General features: G+C 38.1%; 1 protein-coding gene across 6 annotated transcripts in view; it reads left to right on the top strand.

The window, feature by feature from the left end:
* The first annotated feature begins 4005 nt into the window (after positions 1 to 4005).
* LOC124169724 (protein Gawky) overlaps positions 4006 to 19796 on the top strand; it is a 94727-nt gene continuing 78936 nt past the window's right edge. For 4 of the 6 annotated variants that reach the window (XM_046548469.1, XM_046548444.1, XM_046548436.1 and 1 more), the window contains exon 1: positions 4007 to 4205. In XM_046548469.1, coding sequence (XP_046404425.1) covers positions 4194 to 4205 — 12 coding nt within the window. In that variant the 5' untranslated portion in view covers positions 4007 to 4193. Of the gene's footprint in view, positions 4206 to 19796 lie in introns of all 6 variants that reach the window. The other 2 variants (XM_046548452.1, XM_046548459.1) reach the window with 1 other exon arrangement.

Here is a 19796-nt window from a genome sequence, read left to right as displayed (position 1 = left end):
AGCTTGTTCCTTAACAGGCAGGCAACAAGCATTTTGGGAACAATAGTGAACAAGCTCTTAAAAGGCAGGGGCCGGTTGGTTGTATGCTTCACCATACAAGGAACAAACAGACAACATTGAACAGGCGCTCAACAGACAGGGTCCAGTTTTTTGTATGTTTCACCGCACAGGGAACGAATAGACAACATGGTTTACTGTATTGTGGTTAGGTTGTGCACCCATTCAGTGATAGTGAAAGTATTGAAGTGATATTTGTTCTTGAGTGTGTTTATTTAATAATTTATTGTGTATCTTGAGTTTTTGAGCGATTACTGATATTTGTATTTAATATGTATTATGCGTATGTGTGTTACGTCGCCAATAAGAACTGACAAACATTGTCAGAGGACTGTTTCTTATAGATTGGTTTGTGAGAAGTGAAACCATCGTGTTCATATATATTCATTAATGGCGTGTTTCTCTTTTAAAATCACACATATTATATTGGCATAGTGCAGAATCCGAATTGTGTTAATTAAAGGAAGTATTTCTTTGATGAAGACATGTGAAATATTTGTTGCTGTAGTGGTTGTTCCGTTAATGATGACAAAGCTTGCTTTTCTATAACTATTCAAGATTTTTATAACTGATGGAAGAAGTGGAAAAGCACAATAAAAGTTTTTCTTACGATCATTCAAATGAATTTCAACTTTGAATTCTACGTTTACATAAATTATCTCTTGTCTGTTATGTCCAAATTAGCAACAGCGAACAGGTAAGGAACAAAGTATGCACCTAGGGAGAGAACAGACAAGTAATCGTCTTCTCACAGACATGAAGCAGACAAGGCGTTCCAATTTACATTCTCCTAACAGTCGCCTAACTGTTGTCACTTGGACAAGGAACAGGGAACTAACAGCTTTAAGAAACAGGCAACGAACTGACAGTGCACAGTCGCCCACCTGTTCACTGGCTGTGGTCCAGCAAGTAAGGAACAGAGAATGCCGCTTCCTTAACAGGGAGGGAACAGGCAAGTAACCCTTTTCTCACGGACAAGGAACAGACAAGGCGTTCCAATTTACATTCTACGAACAGTCGCCTGCCTGTTCTCTCTTGGTCAAGGAACAGGGAACGAACAGCCAACTGAACAGACAACGAACAGGCGTTATTGTTACAGAAATCGACAGGGTGGTTACGAGCCGATCAGAATTTGTTGTTTTTTAATAGTTTCATTTTCACAAATAAATACAAAAGCTCATATTGTTGTTAGAATGAAAAATTTCTTACTCGCAAAATTCCAGAGTAGTTGCTAACCCATCAGAGTCAATAGTTCAGAATGAAAAATGATAAGAATAATTCTGATTTGTGTCAAGCACTCCTCCTGTAGAGAAAAAAAACATTTCAATAAATTTTCACATTGAGCAATATAGGTTCAATATAGGGATGGAACCTTCAGTCAAGTCTTCATTAAAACTTTTTGGTTCATTATAGTTTCTAATACCTATAATACCTTCACTCATGAACTGATGTTCTTAGTGAAGAATTTTGTTCATGTTTTTGGAAAGTCTTGATCCTTTTCTGAAATTGCTGATGATGACATTGGTACAAAGTATGGATGAGTCAGTTCTTCAATTTTTTCGGTTCTCAATACTTGGTTCCAAGGATGAAATCTTATTATCTGAATTAATGGAAATTTAAATGAGCAACCGCCAGAAGTGAATGAAAATAATTTCACCAATGATGTAAATTAGCAGTAAAGCTCTGTAAAAAAAACTTAAGATTTCAGAAACTTAAGAAACTCTCCATAATTTTATTTGCTAAACAAAAATTTTTAAATAATACGTTAAAGAATTCATGATCGACCAATATGTCACTGTTATGGTTCTTATAACCTCGACAATAACCTGCTCAACACGCCAGTACAGCGACACCATGGATAAACTGGGTGGCCGTGAGTAAACAGAAAATTGTACTGCGGTGTTGCATTTTGCTGGATAACAACCCTTTTTGATGCTTTGCATAGGTTTATCAACTTACGGACTAGCTCATGGAAAGCATCTTCTTCGTATGTCGAAGAGTTACTGTTTAAGTGCATGGTTCAATCTTAAGACCTGCACTTTCATACGAAACTATTTTTTGCCGGCCGCCGTTCACGGCACGGCACACGGCGTTGCAGAGAGTCTGGAAATGGATTTTGACACTATTCTGGCTCTTAAAAACTAGATAAAAGTTATGAAAAAATAATATTTCACAGCTTATAAACTTTAATAATGTATTATGCTTCTTGTCACTATTTTGTGGAATTGTTCCATGCAATTGCACTGTAATCTCAAAAATATTTAAATGGCCTTTTCAAATAGTTCCTTCAAATAAGCATCCGGTTCTCTTTAATCTTCTAGCACCTTTATTTTATTTATTTTTTATATAATATATTTTCTCACTTACACTTGTTAGTATGTTGTAAATATAATTCTACAAATGAAAATGTATTTTATAATTTAGAACTTTTATAACTACAAAAAACTGAAGTTCTGGGAATCTTATTCTTTTTTTGTAACACCTTACATATAGATGCACTTCATACTAGATGCGAGCGTTGTGGGGGCCCTCGGCGATCGCTGACCTGGCCAGACCGCCCCTGGGCATAGTTCTTCCTTGGTTTTGCAGGGGCCTTCTATCAATGTTTCCTCTCTGCTAGGGTCTGCCATGGGTGGAATATGATGGTTTTGGGAATGGCCAATTTTCCTGTTTTAATATCATGGCGTAATGAGACTTACATGGTTAAGTGGTTAACCCCTGATTTTCTCTGGGATTTTGGGTGACTAGGCGTGGTTAACACTATTGAACTCGACCCATTACGCATATATGGTTCTATACCTTAAAACTTTTCAACATTAACGTATCTTAAAAATTCCATCTATAGAGTAACATACTTCTCTAAGAATCCCAAAGCAGTGATACAAAAGGTGGCAGTCTCCAAAGGAGTGGTAAGGTATTAAAAGCTTCTTCTGAGAAAATGTCTAGAGGTTATGAATGGACATTTATAAAGTTAAAAACTCAAAATACTGTGACTTACATTTTAATTTGTCTGCATAGCAAGAGTTAAGCCGTAGAATATGTTCTGCTTCTTTGCCCAGGGGCGCAGCTAGGAATTAAGGCAAGGGGGATTTAGTTGCAGCTAATACCGGGGTGTGTGTGTGAGGTTCCCCCATGGGGGTAAGGAATACTCACTAGGATAAGCAGTAGGTGCTAATAGGTATTAATAAATTCCTGAATGTTAAGATAAATGGTGAGTTTTTACGGCTTTCTCAGGGATAATTTATTCATCCTTACACTATTCTATTAGTATTATCAATCCAATTAAGTAAAATGGATTGAACTTATAACTTCTCTGAGCATTGTGGGGGGGGTTCATCCCCCAACCCCCCCCCCTCTTGCTGTGCCACTGTCTTTGCCTATAATATATTTTGGAGCCCATATTATCACAGTTTTTTCTTCAAAAATATAAATGACACTTAAGGTCAAGAATATGCTGTGGACTAATATATTAGCAAACATGATATTTCATGACTTAATTCTATTTCAAGTATTTCATAGCAATTCAATGACATCAAATTTATTTTTTTACTTTAACCCTTTTTTACATTCACTAAGTTCTGGGTGTTCTCATTTGTCTGTCGCCGGGACGATTTTTGTTTTTTTCCTCCGTATGTTTTCCGTATCATTGCCGGTTGATGGTGGGGAAAATCCATCGAGTTCTTTACTTCTAATATATGTACTTAATTTGAATTATATCGTAAGAAAATATAGGGCATTTATAAGCGATATTTTAGTATTTATAACGCAGGTATTTAATCATTAATATCTACATTCAAAAGCACTTCCAAATGGGCTAGAGCGTATTAAAAGGAAAACCCCTAGTCGACAACGAAACTACCCGTAGCTAACACCTTTTTGAATTTCGATTCTATGTTTACCTCAAATATGGCGGTTCGTAACCATCGTAGGCCTCGGAGCGAGTCTCGACCGTACATCGAAGTGAGCATTCGTCGACCATCCGTAATCTACCTTGTGTGATGAAATGAAGGTTGTGATAAGCCCAGTTTTTCAGCTTTGTCTTTCATACAAATTATTTTTAATTTTCTTTTGAATATTTATTCTTCCTGTGTCACTCATGCTCCGACAGAATTAGAAGATTTGTCTGGTTTTCGTGAATGGCGTCCAAGGTAAGTTGATATCAACATGGCTCTTGGTTCAGAAAACTCGAGTACTTCATGTGCGACTTCTTGTTATCACAATGGATATTTAATGGTTAGTCGGGCTTATTAAGTAAATATTATGACTATGAATGAATTCTGTAGGTTCAAAATTTCGACTTGATTTCCGTAATGTCTTCTACATTGATTTTTGAAGCCGGAATGATAAGGTCTAACATTTGGTATGCAGTGTGTGTTCGTAATCCTTTAAGGAAATTTTTCTAGCATGTCTGTGGTGTAATTTATGAAATCTATTGGTCAACATTCTCCTACACTCGCATTTTCTTTTGAAGACTTGTGTGTTCACGGTCCAATTGCGTGCCTTATGGTGTTATTTTTTATCCCGTGAGTGGGTAGAGCTACAGTATGGCTGATAAGGTGGAACTCGAAAGGTAGAAACAGCGCCCATGTTTGGTATTCTGTTGGCAGTTAATTTTCAGGCAGTTATTAACTTAGCCTTGGCAGTAGTAAATTAACTTCGGTATTCGCCTTGATTCCATTTGTGATATCCAAGTTCCATCGTGGTAGAAATTCCACCGGACTATAAACTTGTATTATTTTCGCCTCTCTTGGTATGTTTACAGATTTACTTTGTTTGTAAACTAGCCCTTTTGCCAAAAGTCTTTTATGTACTATAATACTGCAGTGTTGTAATTTGTAACTGATTTTAATCAGGAAAAAATACATCGTACCGACATTCCCGCGCCCAACTCCTTGCTGCTCTCACTACAACTATTCTGAGTTATCTTAGTATGGAAAAAGTTATAATAGGAGGAATAATCTGCGTCCAATTTTATATACGCTGCAAGGAATTCCTCTGGGACATACAGTGGTCTCTTATCGGACGTAACTGAATACCTCTCTGTTAATAAATTATCGGAAAACGTTTGTTGAAGCGACTATACCTCTTGACTCTTCTTTGAGGTTAAGACCCTTCACCACGTCATATGCACCAAATCCCCAAGTTTTTCCCCAGCCCAATCACATCCCAATACCAGAACCTTAAAAGAACCAATATCGCAATTTTATTGAAGGCCTCTAATGCGGGAAAAAAGTATTAAAAAACAGAAGCATTTTATTTTAAGGCAGACCTTGGGTTGAGAAGTGCAGTTATAAATAATAATAATATTTATTAGACATAAAACAAAACACAATTTACATTAGTCTTCGTCATGATTGGTGTACAAAATATTACAAATACAGAAAATTATTATATTATTAGTGCAATTTCTGAAAATATTCAGTCACAAAATATACAAAAAATATTAAAAGATACAAGAAATTATAATGAACATTTTGGTGAAATTATGGAGAATATTAAATCACAAAAAAATTAAATCACCCTTGTCGCTATCAAGGAATTCCTTGATTGAGTAGAAGGCCTTTTTTTATTAGCCAGGCATGCACAACTCTCTTGAATTTGTTAACACTAACAAATTTAGCTTCAGAGGGTAAACTATTAAACAGGTGCAACTTAGTTACATGAAATGATTTATAAGTTTTAGATAGTCTACAGTAGGGAACATATAGTCTCTCCCTGTTCCTGGTGAAATACTGGTGGACATTTCCTCTTGTCTCCAAGAAGTTTTGATTGATCTTTATATCAAAAAGACACTTCTTTATATATAACGATAGGTCAAATTTATCCCTCATAAATTCGTAAATAAAATTTATGATGGCTGTAGGAAATGATGAATTTATTATGAATTTAAATCTGGTCATCTCCTTGACTAAAAAAATCAATCACTGTGTATCACAGACACACTTACTACAACATGATAATTCTAAACAGTTCCTGCCACTACCTCAAGTACAAAATGAACAAAGTTCCATGCTGAACTGGTTAGTCTCTGTACTGTATCAAGAGAATCAATTTGATGCAGGACTCGGAACTATTTAAACAATATCTCATCGAATTGGTTACAGTCATCAGCTCATTGACAAATTATTAAGCAAGTCCAGGTTCACTTAAGCAACAAAGCGGAATTTTACATATAGGAAAACTGTCTCTAATCCTAGCAATTTGTGAAACCTACCATTTTGTGGAAAAATCAGTTATATAGTGGCTAGACAACTGCCCATCGATCTTAATTTTTTTGTAATACAGTGACATGAAGTTTTTATAACCACAAGCCAATGTTGACATGGGCCTAGCCAGGGAATTGGTTGGAAGGGGTAATGGGATCACTTGAGGACCACCCATCGTCTGAGGGGCACCCCTCAGAACTTAAATGGCTTAGCTTAATTTCTTATGACAATTTTCAATAATACTAATAATTTCGATTTCACAAGTTTTTCTGGGGGGCCACGAGGCTTCTGATGGGAAACTCCTCCAGAAGTTGGGACTCCCCTTGTTATGCCCACAAATGTCAATGTGGTAATTATATGATTTAGTGTGAAAAATGTTTTAGTATTTACACAGAACAAACTGGAAGACATTTTAAGACAAGAAAAAAGGAGCTCAAGAACTTTCAAATGAACTGAGATTCATCCATGTTGCTATATGTGTGTTATAAACTGATTGCTGTACAAATTACAATCGTTGAATTGACATATCAATAGCAAAGATTTTAAACTTGACTTCTTAGAAAATTTTGAAATTATAACCATGGCAACCGCCTATCACTATATTTTTAAATAGTTTGAAGGATTTTAAATGTTTGTCATTGATTGACATTGTGGTCACCTCCTTTTTATTTTCCCATCCTGCCATTGAAAACAAATCCTTTAGTGTTCCTATGATATTGCTATTTCAGTCCTTACATTCCTTGCTTCATTTTGCTTCATTCACTTGTAACTGGGCAAACCCTCTCTTGTCTGCACTTGCTTGTATTTGGTAAAATATGAATCGTATATTTCTATTTGTCATTGGTAATAGTAATAGTAACCATCTTATGAGACAAATAAAACAATGACTCCCTAGTTCTTACTTCTAACATTTTCATAAATTTAGCTTTGATCCTCTAACCTTTTTACAATTCTTCCCAGTACAATTATTTATGACGTATAGTAATTAATATATGAATCATATTTTATCTCCTCGGTTGGACATCCTGCTGGGCAGGCACACCTCTTCACTCACTCAGAGGGAATACATTACAAATACATAAGTCTACACTTTCCCATTGACCCTCTCGGAGCAAACCTTATTCGGACTCGGAGCAAACGGTGTTTTTGGTCTGCGCCCATACAGACACTCATTGCGATCAATGTTGTGGAGCTGATCCTGTACAGGTTATACAGAAATCGTTTTTTCCGTTGTTTGCTGTTCAGCCTTAATGTCTCACATGTGACCATGAATTCCAAGTTTCTCACTACTCAGGGAACTATATTTCCCGAGCTACACCGGGTGGCATGCTAATTTAAAGATAAATAGTTAAATGCCACTTCCTAGCACTTTGGACTCATCATATAGACTTTAATTTATTTTCCACACTTCAGTTTCATCACCATCCAATTTATCTGGTTGTTGAATGTGCATTCATTTTTAAGAGGCTTTAATGTAGAAATGACAGAAAATTGATTTAAATTGTGCTCTAACCTAGGCGTCATTATAAGTATAAATATACAAGTCATCATAGTGCTTTTTGCATTTTCTACATCTATTGTTATTTAAGATTTTGGTGATTGTGGATGTCATTCTGTCGATCTGTGAAAGCACAACTCATTTAACCAAATTTGCAAAAATATTTGTGTGGAGTTGTGCACCACAAGCTACAGGCCTAGCTTTAAATTTCTTAACCCATTTTGTTGCAGTTATACCGTGAACATCCATTTAACTACACTTTAACTTTCTATGTCTCTACCATCTATAATAAATTCTCTGATCAGGAAAAAGATTTTTCCACTGTTATCATATTTTCAGTCATTCACTAAAATGGGCAAAAATGTCTTTGATGTTCTTCAATATATACTTCAATATTACCCTATAGGAGCAGTTAAGGGAAGAGCCAAGTTGGCTGCTGGAGATGGAAATTATTGTCTCTGGAATTCGTTGTTGTTTTTCTTCACTCTTGCAACTAAAGAAGGTACACTTTTAAATGTGAATACATTTAAATCATTCAACTCTAAAGCGGATAAATGGAGTAGAATGACTTATGCAATCCTATTGAGCTCCAGTGGAATTTCACAAAAAATTTAATCATTTTACTTTTAAATGATTAAATATGGCTATGACTGAAGGTTTGTAGCTTGCTGGTTTACTATGTTAGCTAAGGACTGAAGGGAATTGTGGTTAAACCAAGGTAATATCCTCCTAAGAGTTCTAGGTGAATATATTGTTCAGCATTTTTAGCATAGTAGGGGTCAAAATGGCTCTCTTCCATTTTCACGTAATTTTTTTCGCACACTTTGTCATATCTGTGGGTTGGATTTTTTTGTATCTTCATGATATGTGACTCAGTCTACTCATTTCAATTCAAGTTTTATCCCGAATCTTTTTCTGTGTGATGAGGTATCACATGTGGTGGTAGGGGTTATTTTGACCTGTCACTATTCCATGCAATAATTATTTGTAAAGCTTCAAGTCAAATTATCGTACTAGGAAGCCATAAGCGTTAACCACATAGAAGATAAGCAATGTCTGGAAAAGTACTTGGTAGTCTTGCCAGGGAGTAGGTATAAAAAACACTTTTACTAAGTTGCGGCGTGGTAATACCCAATTCTTTCAATAAGCATCCAGTAACAGCTTTGGAATAATTCAGCTAAAAGCATATGGTAACTCAGAGCAGATCTGGTATGCTCTTTTTATGGAAAGAGTTTTGAATTAGGACTGACATCCTGATATAAATATAGCTGAGTGATCCATTCCCTGGAATGACTGTAATGTAGGTACGTAAAATATTCTTTTAGAAATTTGTCCTTGGCGGAGAAATCTAAATAATTTACTAGTGTAGTTGATACAATGCCCTTAATAGGATATGGTAATAGTTCCTGCCTATCACATGGCCAGATTTACTAGAATCTTCCTTAAATTCCCTCAGTGATACCACTGAACCTGTTGGTGAATCACTTTCTCTAAATAATCAATCATCCAATGTTAACTCCATGGAATTCATAGGCACCTAATATATTTTTTCTTACAGTACACCTTCGCAAAGGCTTTTTCTAAAGAAGTCTAACCTTTAATTTAGACTCGGATGAATTGCAGTCTATCACGTGGCGTAGCGTTGTTGAGGATGTAGCAAATTCCATAATCTTTCAAATTTTCCACCAGTAATTTATCAGTGTCTGGTGCTGAATGGTTAGGAAAATTATAAAGGAATTGTGATGATGCAGAAAGGCAACGATATATCTTCCATGCATGGAGATTTCTCCGCAAAATGAAGTAAATGCCACTTCCATTAATTTCTGTCAGAACTCAAATAGTTCAGTAATCACAGGGATATTCGGCGTCTTATATATCGGAAAGCGTAATGTTCTATAGGACCTCAAATTTTATGCATTATTTTCTGTATGTGGTATCCCTTGTGAATTTTAATCTTGCCTGATTCTACTTTGCCTTAGATTCTAGCATTATTAATTTCAATTGCTTGTTCTAGCATAAGTTATTCGCTTCAGCGGACAGTTAAGATCAATGTGCTGGCTGAGGTCGCCGAACGCGCAGCCCGGGATAGTACTCACTTGGAGATCGATCAAGGTCGAAGAAGTTGCAACCGTTTTCGTTGCGATAGAGCCCGGAGAATATTAGGAGCGAAAATATTGGCTTTTAGAGTAGTTACCTACGGGACGTAATCCGCATTGATTAATCGTATCTCTTATAATAGCCTCACCCCGGAATGCATTTCTGGAAGGGTAATTTTTTATGACGATTAGGTCGTGAGTAGAGTGAATCGCATGGCCGTCAGTTCCATTATTTGTTTTTTTTGCTGGACAAAATAAAATGTTTGCCCCTATTAGAATTGAGTTTTCTATGTTGAGAATCCTAATTTTAGAATTCACCAATTATTATGTATTTTATGTTATTTTTTTCCCAGCGCTCAACGTAAGTTACCTCGATTATGTGTTTGTTTGACAAAGAATTTGTTTTATATTTCCCAGTTATATTTTGAATTACGTGATCCAACATTGGACCTGCCCAGTGTTAAGCCAAGTTACGCGCTGCTGCGCAACCAGCCTTCCACCCCCAACTCTTATGTATTTGGTTTTCCTGCCTTGCATGAGAGATACGAATGTCCTCATACAACGGATGTTAGGGGATGGGATTCGTGTATATGTATTCTGCACCGAAAATCTTTTCAAACCAAAATTTGTTTCTCGTGTCCTCAAGACTTGAGGATACACATGGCTCGTTCCATTTGGGGAAGGCTTCTTCCTTTATTTTTATTAATTTTCATGCCCCCGAAAATTGCGTCTGTGGGCCTTTTGCATAGGGGCTGAAGAGTGGCGGATCCAGGATAGGGACAAAAGGGTGGCTAAGTGGGTTTAGGAAAAAAATACCATTCTATCTAGTGTAAATTGGATACCCAAGGTTAGCCCCCCCATAAATCCGCCACTGAGGCTGATTGCATATAACAGCGGACCCTGACAAACATCCAAGCCCTAGACATTGAAACAGTACCGAGGCGTGACTCAAATTAGCGACCTTCAGTTTGGCAGACGAGGATTACACCCCGCTGCCACCGCGACCCAATGATAAGGTCTCGTGATATGATCAGAAGTGCGTCGCCCGTACGACGAACAACACACTTTAATAGGGTTGAAGCAGTTTTTACTGACAAAACGTGCGAACGCGCTGCCCGTGATATTGTTCCGGTTATGAAACACACATGCCGTGAAGTCTACACGTCGCTGTACAATACTGTATCACTGTAGTTTTTGCTTACTGTTAACCTGCGGTAGAACAGCTCATTCATATTGCTTGAGAAAATGGCACGCACTGGTCGATATTATTCTTTTAAAGGGGGAAAAATTATAAGATTTTACTACCCTGTATTGACTCAAACTGTAGATTACGTTTTTATTAGGTTTTATAGCCAATCGACAATTCCACTTAACAGAAACAAATTACTGGAAATGATTGTGTGTTAGGCGATGGTTATGCGCTGGCGTTGGAGAATTAATATGGCAACATTTAGCCACACTTAAGCAGTCGTCGCTCCCTAGCTGTTTTCATTGCATTCCATTATGCAAACTTTAATCCGTTTCAGCGTTACTTTCGCGAGGTAGAGTATCTTATTGAGTACAATCTTGGGTATTGACGTCTGAAAAATCTTGCTAAGTGAGACGTAGATTCGATCGAAAAAGGAGTCTTCTCAAATAAACATTGACTAAGGTTTTGAATTCTATTTGGCGCATAAAATTTATGAACAAGGTTTCTCAATGAAATTTGTTTGGCCGTTTTCCTAAGTTACTATATAGTGATCGGTTGGTTGCAGTATTATCACCGACTTGCGCCGGACGACATTATTATAATTTTCGGAGACGTGCGCGCTATTTTGTGAGGTGATACATATTAAATTACCATTTTAAGACCCAATCTCCTCTATTAATTCTGGTGCTATCGCAGAACGCCGTGCATTCTTTCGCACAATTTTGTGAATTTCCAAAAGAAAATGAGCGTCTTGAGAAGTCATCGCTGACATATGAGGGGGTTAGAATCCAAGGGGCACAGGCGATTTTTTCTAAACATACGGTGGTGTACGGAAAATGATGGAAGAAATATGCAAAAACTTGGTGGCCATCTTACATCTTTATAATACCTTGTGAAAGGAAATAACTGCCAGTTCCACTCCAATAGCTTTAAATATGCCGTATGCAAGTGGAGGAGGTAATAGGGTGGTTTCCTTCATCAAAGAAAACGAAAGGCATTGATTGCGATTCGTTACCCACCATTAGTGTATTCATAATATACAAATTATTTTGTTTTAGAAATACCGGGTTAGACGAATGGCAATGGTCCATTTTTATCCTCATTTGAAAAGGGCCAGATTGGCGCCCATGCGATGCCACTCCGCGTGACGTCACAGGGACCTAGTTTCTATACGAGGAGATAGGAGTTATACGTCGTCTGAGGTTACCATTGCATGCATGAGGCGCAGAGCTCAGGGAAACATGTCTTAACAATCACTTATTAAAACTGGCTAAGGTCGGAAAGTTTTCCTCGTTTGATAAGTTATTAATAATCCTTATTTAAGCCAAGCGCTACCAGCCAGCAGGGTACTAGGCTAGCCGCTAGCAGCCTGCGTCGTATCAGAGCTAAGCCTCGCCTCAAGGTCACCTCGCAGGGCGGGAGGGGGAACCAGAAATACGTCACGCGGAGAGACTTCCCGACATTCATACTTAAGCGTCGCGTTTTCGCGCGCTTGAAAAATTTTCACTTTTCATTTAATCGCGAAAAATAGATATCGTCATTTAAAAATCTAAAAGCGTGAAATACGTACTCCAGGAGTAATAATCTTTCGATTTAGGCAATAAAAAAATAATAGGAAACCACCCTATTGTGCACTATTCTATGATTTCATCCTTTTCATTAGTATATGTATTTTATCCCGAGCTAATGGAGCTATGTCGCTGCCTCTTTGTTAAAAATGTTTTAATAACAAAAGTGCCCTCTAATTTATGTGTTTTTTTTTAACTTTTATTTTGGAGATTGGCGGACTTCGTTCGCGGCAGGTACGGGGAGTACCAAACTATTTTTTTAAACAGACCCGTATTTTGTAGATTCTATCTTACGATAAGAAAATGAAGAAGTTTTCATAATCGATGGGTCACTATAAAGCCATCGAGGGCTTGGGCAAGTGATTTTTCACGTGCAAATTTCTTGATGGATATTACGAACATTGTTCGTTATGGAAGTACAAATCGACGAGAACTTAATCTTTCACTTTCCTTACCACGTATTATTTTATATGCTAATACTGGGTACGTCATGGCATGAAGTAGCATGCTTTTTTCCAAGTTCTGAAAATGATTTTGTTTCGGAAGCATGGGTGGCCAAGAAAGTAATGCCTAGATAATAAATGATTGTGATTACCATCCTCTTATCTAGGCTGGTAATACCACCTGGGCTTATGGATCGAAAGTCGTTAGAAATCACGGTGGAAGTTCCCTCTCTTGGTTGCCCCTGGGTGAAACGGGCTTTCCAAGCTGGAACTATCTGCGTCTTATTATTACCAGCTAAATAGTTCTTCAACCATGATGAAAACTTTATGCTCTAAATACTTAAATAAGCTTCCTCCATCGCTTCAAGGGATATCATTTATCTTGTTACAGTTTTTTAATTCGCGGCAGGAGATATATAGCGTGTGGAAATATTATATTTATGTTTTATATAAGCGGTACTGGCCGATATCTACCGTATAATCTGAGATGCTACTCGCTTTGCCACGGTTTTATGAATACATTCCAGCTTAACTGTAAACGGAAACGAAAGCCGGCCTCGGTGGCGGCGGGGTAAAGTCCTCGCCTACCAAACGGAAGGTCGCGGGTTCGAGTCCCGCCTGGGTAGGTTGCCCCTATCCAGGGCATGGTTGTGTGTGATAGTTGTTGTTTCATGTTATACCCTCCGATGTAAAAGGCCATGTGAGCTGTTTTCGGGGCGATGGAAATAAATAAATAAATGAAATCCTGTATTCGGTGAAGAAGGTCATCTTCGTTCATACTTACTGCACTAGTCAATTCCTTGGAGTGACATGGTTTTAAATACACAGCTCTAAGAGGAGGATTAGCATACCATGGTAAATTTTGTTCACATTTGCTACTCAAAGGCTTTCACTGCGTTTCGCTCACTCCCTTCCGTGTTCCCTTTTTGTGGTGCGTTCTGTTGTGCACACAGCCTTAGAGAGGGAGCAGGATGAATTTCACGGACATGTCTTTTTTTCAACGAATGTCTCTCAGTCGTATACTAAAGCTATTTTTCAAAGGGCTTTGTTTTTTTCCTTTTCAATACCTTTCCATTATTTTTTACATAACAAATGGAACCTGGTTGCACACGTTTTGCCCGTTTGTCAGTTTTTCACCTCTTTTAATGTTGTCGCGGTTGCATTTAACAGTGGTAGATAAAAAGATAGGTACCGGTGAGACCGATTTTTTTATTTGCATCTTTTTTTAGAGCATACATGCATAGCTAAGGCTTTACTCATCGATCACGTGGAGAAAATTAGATAAATTCCGTGGTCTAAACAATATTTTCCAGAAAAACAAAAAACATGATATACGTTATATCTTCATTCCACTGGACGGCCAGCGTCACAAGTCTCCTGAGTCGCACTGCCCATGCGCTATCCGAATCAAATCAAGTAGCCTAAAACCATGTGGGTAACGGGCTCCTCTGGTGAAAATATAATTTCTGACGTCAGTGGTCCGGGCTGATGTTCTAAAACAAAGCCTCAGTGGTAAAGCGTGTTAGGAAGTGTATCTGCTTACGTATGTGATGTAAGGGAAACGAGAACATTGATGGAATCTGAAGTCACTGGAAGAGGAGGAAAGCAGGAGTTTCGCAGCTTCCATTAACGATAAACTGGAAATAGAAAGGAAGGAAGGCCAAAGTGAGGAATAGAGATTGAATAGGCTTAAGAATACCATTACAGAGGTTGAAGAGGAACAACTTGTGTGTAGGCTGGTCGAAATCAAGAAACCATGAATTACTAATCACATAGTTTCTCGTAACGGAAGTACAAGAACCCAAGGAATGAAAATGAAGTAAAACTCTACAAGAGTTTGAGGATTCAAGTCTTCCGGGGGCCGAGAAAGGCCTGAGAGAAATGGATCGAAAGATGCTGCGAGAACATTAACGAAAATATAGTGAAGAGGAACTCAGAAAGTGCTCACAGCCTAATTTAGAGACACTTCAAAGACGGGAAACCAAGGTGCGAAGACATTAGAAATTCCAATGGAAAACTATTGCTGGAAGACGGAGACATCAGAAAAAGATGGAATGTATATGTAGATGAACTATACTGAGATGTGGTTCCTCCCAAAGAAGCAGTACCAGATGACGAATTAGAGGAAGATAATCTTGATCCAGGAATACTGGGAAGATAATTTGCGAGAACCGTTAGAGACTCAAAGAATGGAAAATCGCCCATAGAACATAAAATCTGCGGAGAAATAATCAAATCCTCAGGTGACAAATCGCGAGATACACTATGATGAATAAATCTAGACTGCTAAGAATCCGGAAAGCTACCAGAAGGCTTCAACAGGAGCCCAATGGTGTCCATGCCAAAAATGGCGTGGGCTGACAAATGTGAGGAGCATTGAACCTAGTATCACATACCTCAAAAATCCTCTTCCACATAGTATGAAGACGAATCGAAGGCAAAATCGAAGAAAACTCGTGGGGACCAATTTGGATTTGAGAAGAATTAGAGGAACAAGGGAGGCAATACTATACCTGAGACCAGTGGCGTAACTAGGAATATGCTGGGGGAAGTGGGGTAGCGTGGGTGGCGCTCCCCGCCCAGGCAACGGGGGGAGTGGGGTCCGGAAAATTTTTTGAAAATATCATGCTTGGATATGCATTTTACATCATTTTGGCCCTAAGCAAATGCGGTTTTTGAATTTCAAATCTAAACAGCAGTGTTAAATAACTTTTTTATTTCTCTGAGGCTTTGGGATATATCCCCTCTTCCCCCACATAGTTACGCCACTGTCGGTGACTAATGGTTGAGAAAATAATCCACGTAGGCAACACGCTGTATATACTCTTCGTATATACCCTTTGAAAATGGCTTTCGTTATTGTTGAATGAAATGAGATGTTCAATGCGATGTAGACTAGACAACAAGGTCTAAAGAATCATTTACCAGCTCTACGGGGACCAGGTGGCCAATAATCGCTCGTAAGGCGAGAGAAATATGTAGGAAAAAAATGATGAAGGGAACCGGTGGGGATGTAACCTACCTCCAGCGCTATCTAACATGTAGATGGAGGGAGCGATGAAAAACAAAGAAGAGCAAGGAATCCAGGGTATCATGGTAAATAAATAAACATGCTGCGATTCGCAGACGTCAGTGTACAGAAAACTGGGAGAATTAAGAACACTACTAGAGACTAGATTAGATTGGCCACGTAATGAGACATAGCAGTTGCTTGGGAAGCATGGAAAGAAAAGTTGATGGTAAAGTCCCCAGAGAAAGACCAAGGTACAAGTACCCAGGACAGATCGAGAAGGATGTGGGGAAGTAGAGCCTCAAGGAATTAAAAGAAGCTTGGAATAGGGGGAAATGTAGGGCTGTAGTATACCATAACTTAAATTTGCAATACTATGTACGAATGTATTCTAAGGAGTAAAGGAGAGCATGCTTTACAATTTAAATCCACTACGCCGTTTTTTTTTTTTTTTTCGTTTTTATAACATGTATTAGCCATTTCTTACCACTGGGTGTTCTCATTCACGCCAGTCATTGGCGCTTTCACCATTTCCATGCGCTATCTTCCCACCTCCGCAGCCCCCGTGCATATAGCTATTCTCGTCCGCTGACTTCTTCCGTTGCTTTTTTTTTGGCGTCAACACTCGGAGTTGAGTCCACTAATATAGTGATTCGGTCGTCGGTATGCAGTCTTCTTCGTTATTAGGTTGCTTGATGTTGAATTTTTCTCAACGTGGAGACATTTACCTTTAATATAATAGGAATCCAGGGAAATGAAAGATAATTCTGGACGTTCAACGTTAGTCATTAATTGAAATTTAATTTTTAGATAGTTAAAATATCAATGTTATCTAAGTCGAATTGGGATGGAATCAAGTTTTTTTTATCCACTCTGCAAGAATTTTAAGATTTCCCGTAACGTGGTAATATCTGTTAAACTAATGGGAATTACCTTCCAGTCATTAGGCATCGCCCGTGACTTGGTAATGCAAATATGCCCAATCGGTGAAGCAAGCCAAGTACTATGAAATTAGCCGTTCGAAGTCAAAGTACCAGTATTGTTATGCATCACATGTGATCATCACGCGGAAACTGCATACTGTAATGTATATTTGACAACCGCTAATTATATATGCACTTCAGTCCAAGTGACAAGGACATGAATGCGGTATTCCTCGTAAAAGCTGATGGGTTCTACGATGTTTTTGGTGGCTGAGTAAATGAGGAAATCGAGGCGGCGCTGTACGAGCGGGGAGGAGGCGCAGTGAAACAAAAACGTTTTGGGAAAGGACTAAATATGGATGTTTGGGATTAGATGTATATTAAGATCTTGGACAAGACTCTGCGTTAACTAAAACTGTTCACTGCCGGCGAGACAAGGACATGTGAAAAATCACCTTTCGAAGTTAAAGCTGTTGGAGTGTGAAGATTCATGTGTTGCTCGTTGGCAGGCTTGCCTTCTCCTTTTTTCCATCTGTTCAACTTCGGTTGCTGTTTGGGCAATTCGTACTTGAATATTGCCATGAAGTTTCAGGAAATGTTTTGCATTTATTAGATATTTTACTTGTTGCGACGTTGAATCAGATGAAATTTATCTTACTATGGGGATGAGTCTTTTTGACCCTATGGGAAAAAATGGAAATGGATAATCGAAGGAAGCGTTTTTGGAGTTGCACTGTATGTGATGAATCTCCATTATGAACAGCAGCTTACCTTAATTGGCGTCATTGCCCTGGGGATGGAATTTTATGGAGTTATTTTGGGTAAAATAATGTCTGTCGTAAAAATTTTATCCCTATCGTGTCTCTTAAGTAATAAGCACTGTGTGTTGCGTACATTTGCTCCGGTTAAATATAGCTGCTCTACGGAAGAAGAAAACTTCGGGTGTGGAAATGCGGTCTTATTCATGCTCCATTTTCTAGGCATAGAAGGTATAAAATAGTTGTGCATTCAGGAACCCTTGACTGACTAATAGAATTTCTACTACCTTACAAATGAATCGTAGTTAGAGTCCTTGATAGTTGGGAGACTTCAAGTGGGCATCTTTCTTTGTCATATGGTTATCTCATTTTTGCATTTTAACAATCTTATTGAAACGTTGGCAGACAAAGAATTTACTTGCTGACTTACGAGAGAAGAATTCACGTCCATAATTCTGTGGGTGAAATTTAGCTCTCACATAGTGAGTACTTAATTTTTCGTTTTTATCGTTGATGATTTTAAGAGATTTTCACCGATTCAGATGGTACTGTTTTCCCCCAAGACTAACGACGGGGCGAGAAACCGAAAGACCGAGAGATCCTTTATGACGTAATACTCGTCTACGTACTCCAGCTGCTGTTCACAGAATAATATAATTAAATGTATTTGAAATGACTTCTGACGGGAATGAGAAATAATTAGTCCTCCGGTTGACTCAACTAAATGGAAATTCGGCTCCTCTTTCATTTGTTATTATCCCCAAATTTTTCCGTGGATATCAGTGGGAAAAATGTATTTATAATTGAGAAGTTCTACCTCCATGCAATTCAAGGGCTAATATTTATTTTTTTGGGTTTTACTCTTTCCCACTACGTATTTATATATCCTGCAACGTAATATGAATTTTCTTTTCACATTTTATTCTTATCCTCAACGGGTATTCGCAATCTAAACATCCTATCTGCAAGATGTATCGAGGTGGCACCTGATATTTGAGTGAACACCCTCATAAACGACTTCCTAGTAATAGTTCAAGAGTAATTTCCTCCATCGCTTACGTGCGGCGATCAAATTTCTCTCCTAGAAAATAGCGCATTATAACATGGGTATATATTTTTTGCCCCGAGGGAGTGTTTTAGTGTGTGGTATCATGCTTGATACGTGGCACGTTGTAATGCCCGACATCACAGGAATCCAGCGCATTCCAAAATCAAATATGGACTAGAAATGCGTCTGGAGCGATAAGAGATCCGATTTTTGAGAACGCCTATCATTTAATCGTTTTCTTAGGTCATTATATTATCCATATTAGCAGTTCCTTTTAACCACGTTGTAAGATAAAGTTTTATGTCGAAAGAAGGTCTGGTAAGGATACATTGTTATAATAGTTTTGTGTCCGTTCATGAATAATTACCTTTCTGTGAAGCTTGTATTACCATTATCCCGATTATATTGGTATATCTAATCCTTTGATGGAAGATTAATCTGCGATGATGATATTACGGTGATTATAGCTATCATTAAATGGATAATACTGGATAATCGCGTCCATTTGTATGGTTTGAATCTTTGAATTGCTGAGAAGAACCCTCTGTGAAAGTACATGATGTTAATTGTGCGATATTTGATAGTTATTTCGGGTCGAGTGATCCAACGTTGGTGTAAAACTATTTTCGGACTGAAATCAGTTGCGTGAGGATGCTTGTGGTAGAAATGAAATCTGATGCGAATGAATTTTATTGTTTTGATGCATTGTTCTCGATCCGCAATCGTTGTCTAGCTCTACTTAAGGGAGGTGCTGTAAAAACTACTATATGCTCCAGAGTAAAGGCACTCGAGCTTTTCGAATGAGGCTCGCTGGAATTCTGCCGCGTTATCTGAAAATTTAACCAACTCTCTTGTCGTCTTCATGGCGACTTCTGGTAGAAGAGATACAAAAACTATAAAACTAATTTTAAAAAAATGTGATAAAATTCCTGGGGTCATGATCCCTTTGACCTCCCCCCTAAATCCGCCAATTTGTACCTTCCTTCCCTCTTTATTTAGG

This window comes from Ischnura elegans, chromosome 1 (assembly GCF_921293095.1).
Source record: "Ischnura elegans chromosome 1, ioIscEleg1.1, whole genome shotgun sequence".
NCBI classification, from domain to species: domain Eukaryota; kingdom Metazoa; phylum Arthropoda; class Insecta; order Odonata; family Coenagrionidae; genus Ischnura; species Ischnura elegans.
Note: the sequence above shows the minus strand (reverse complement) of the source record. Positions and strands in the feature narration are given on the sequence as shown.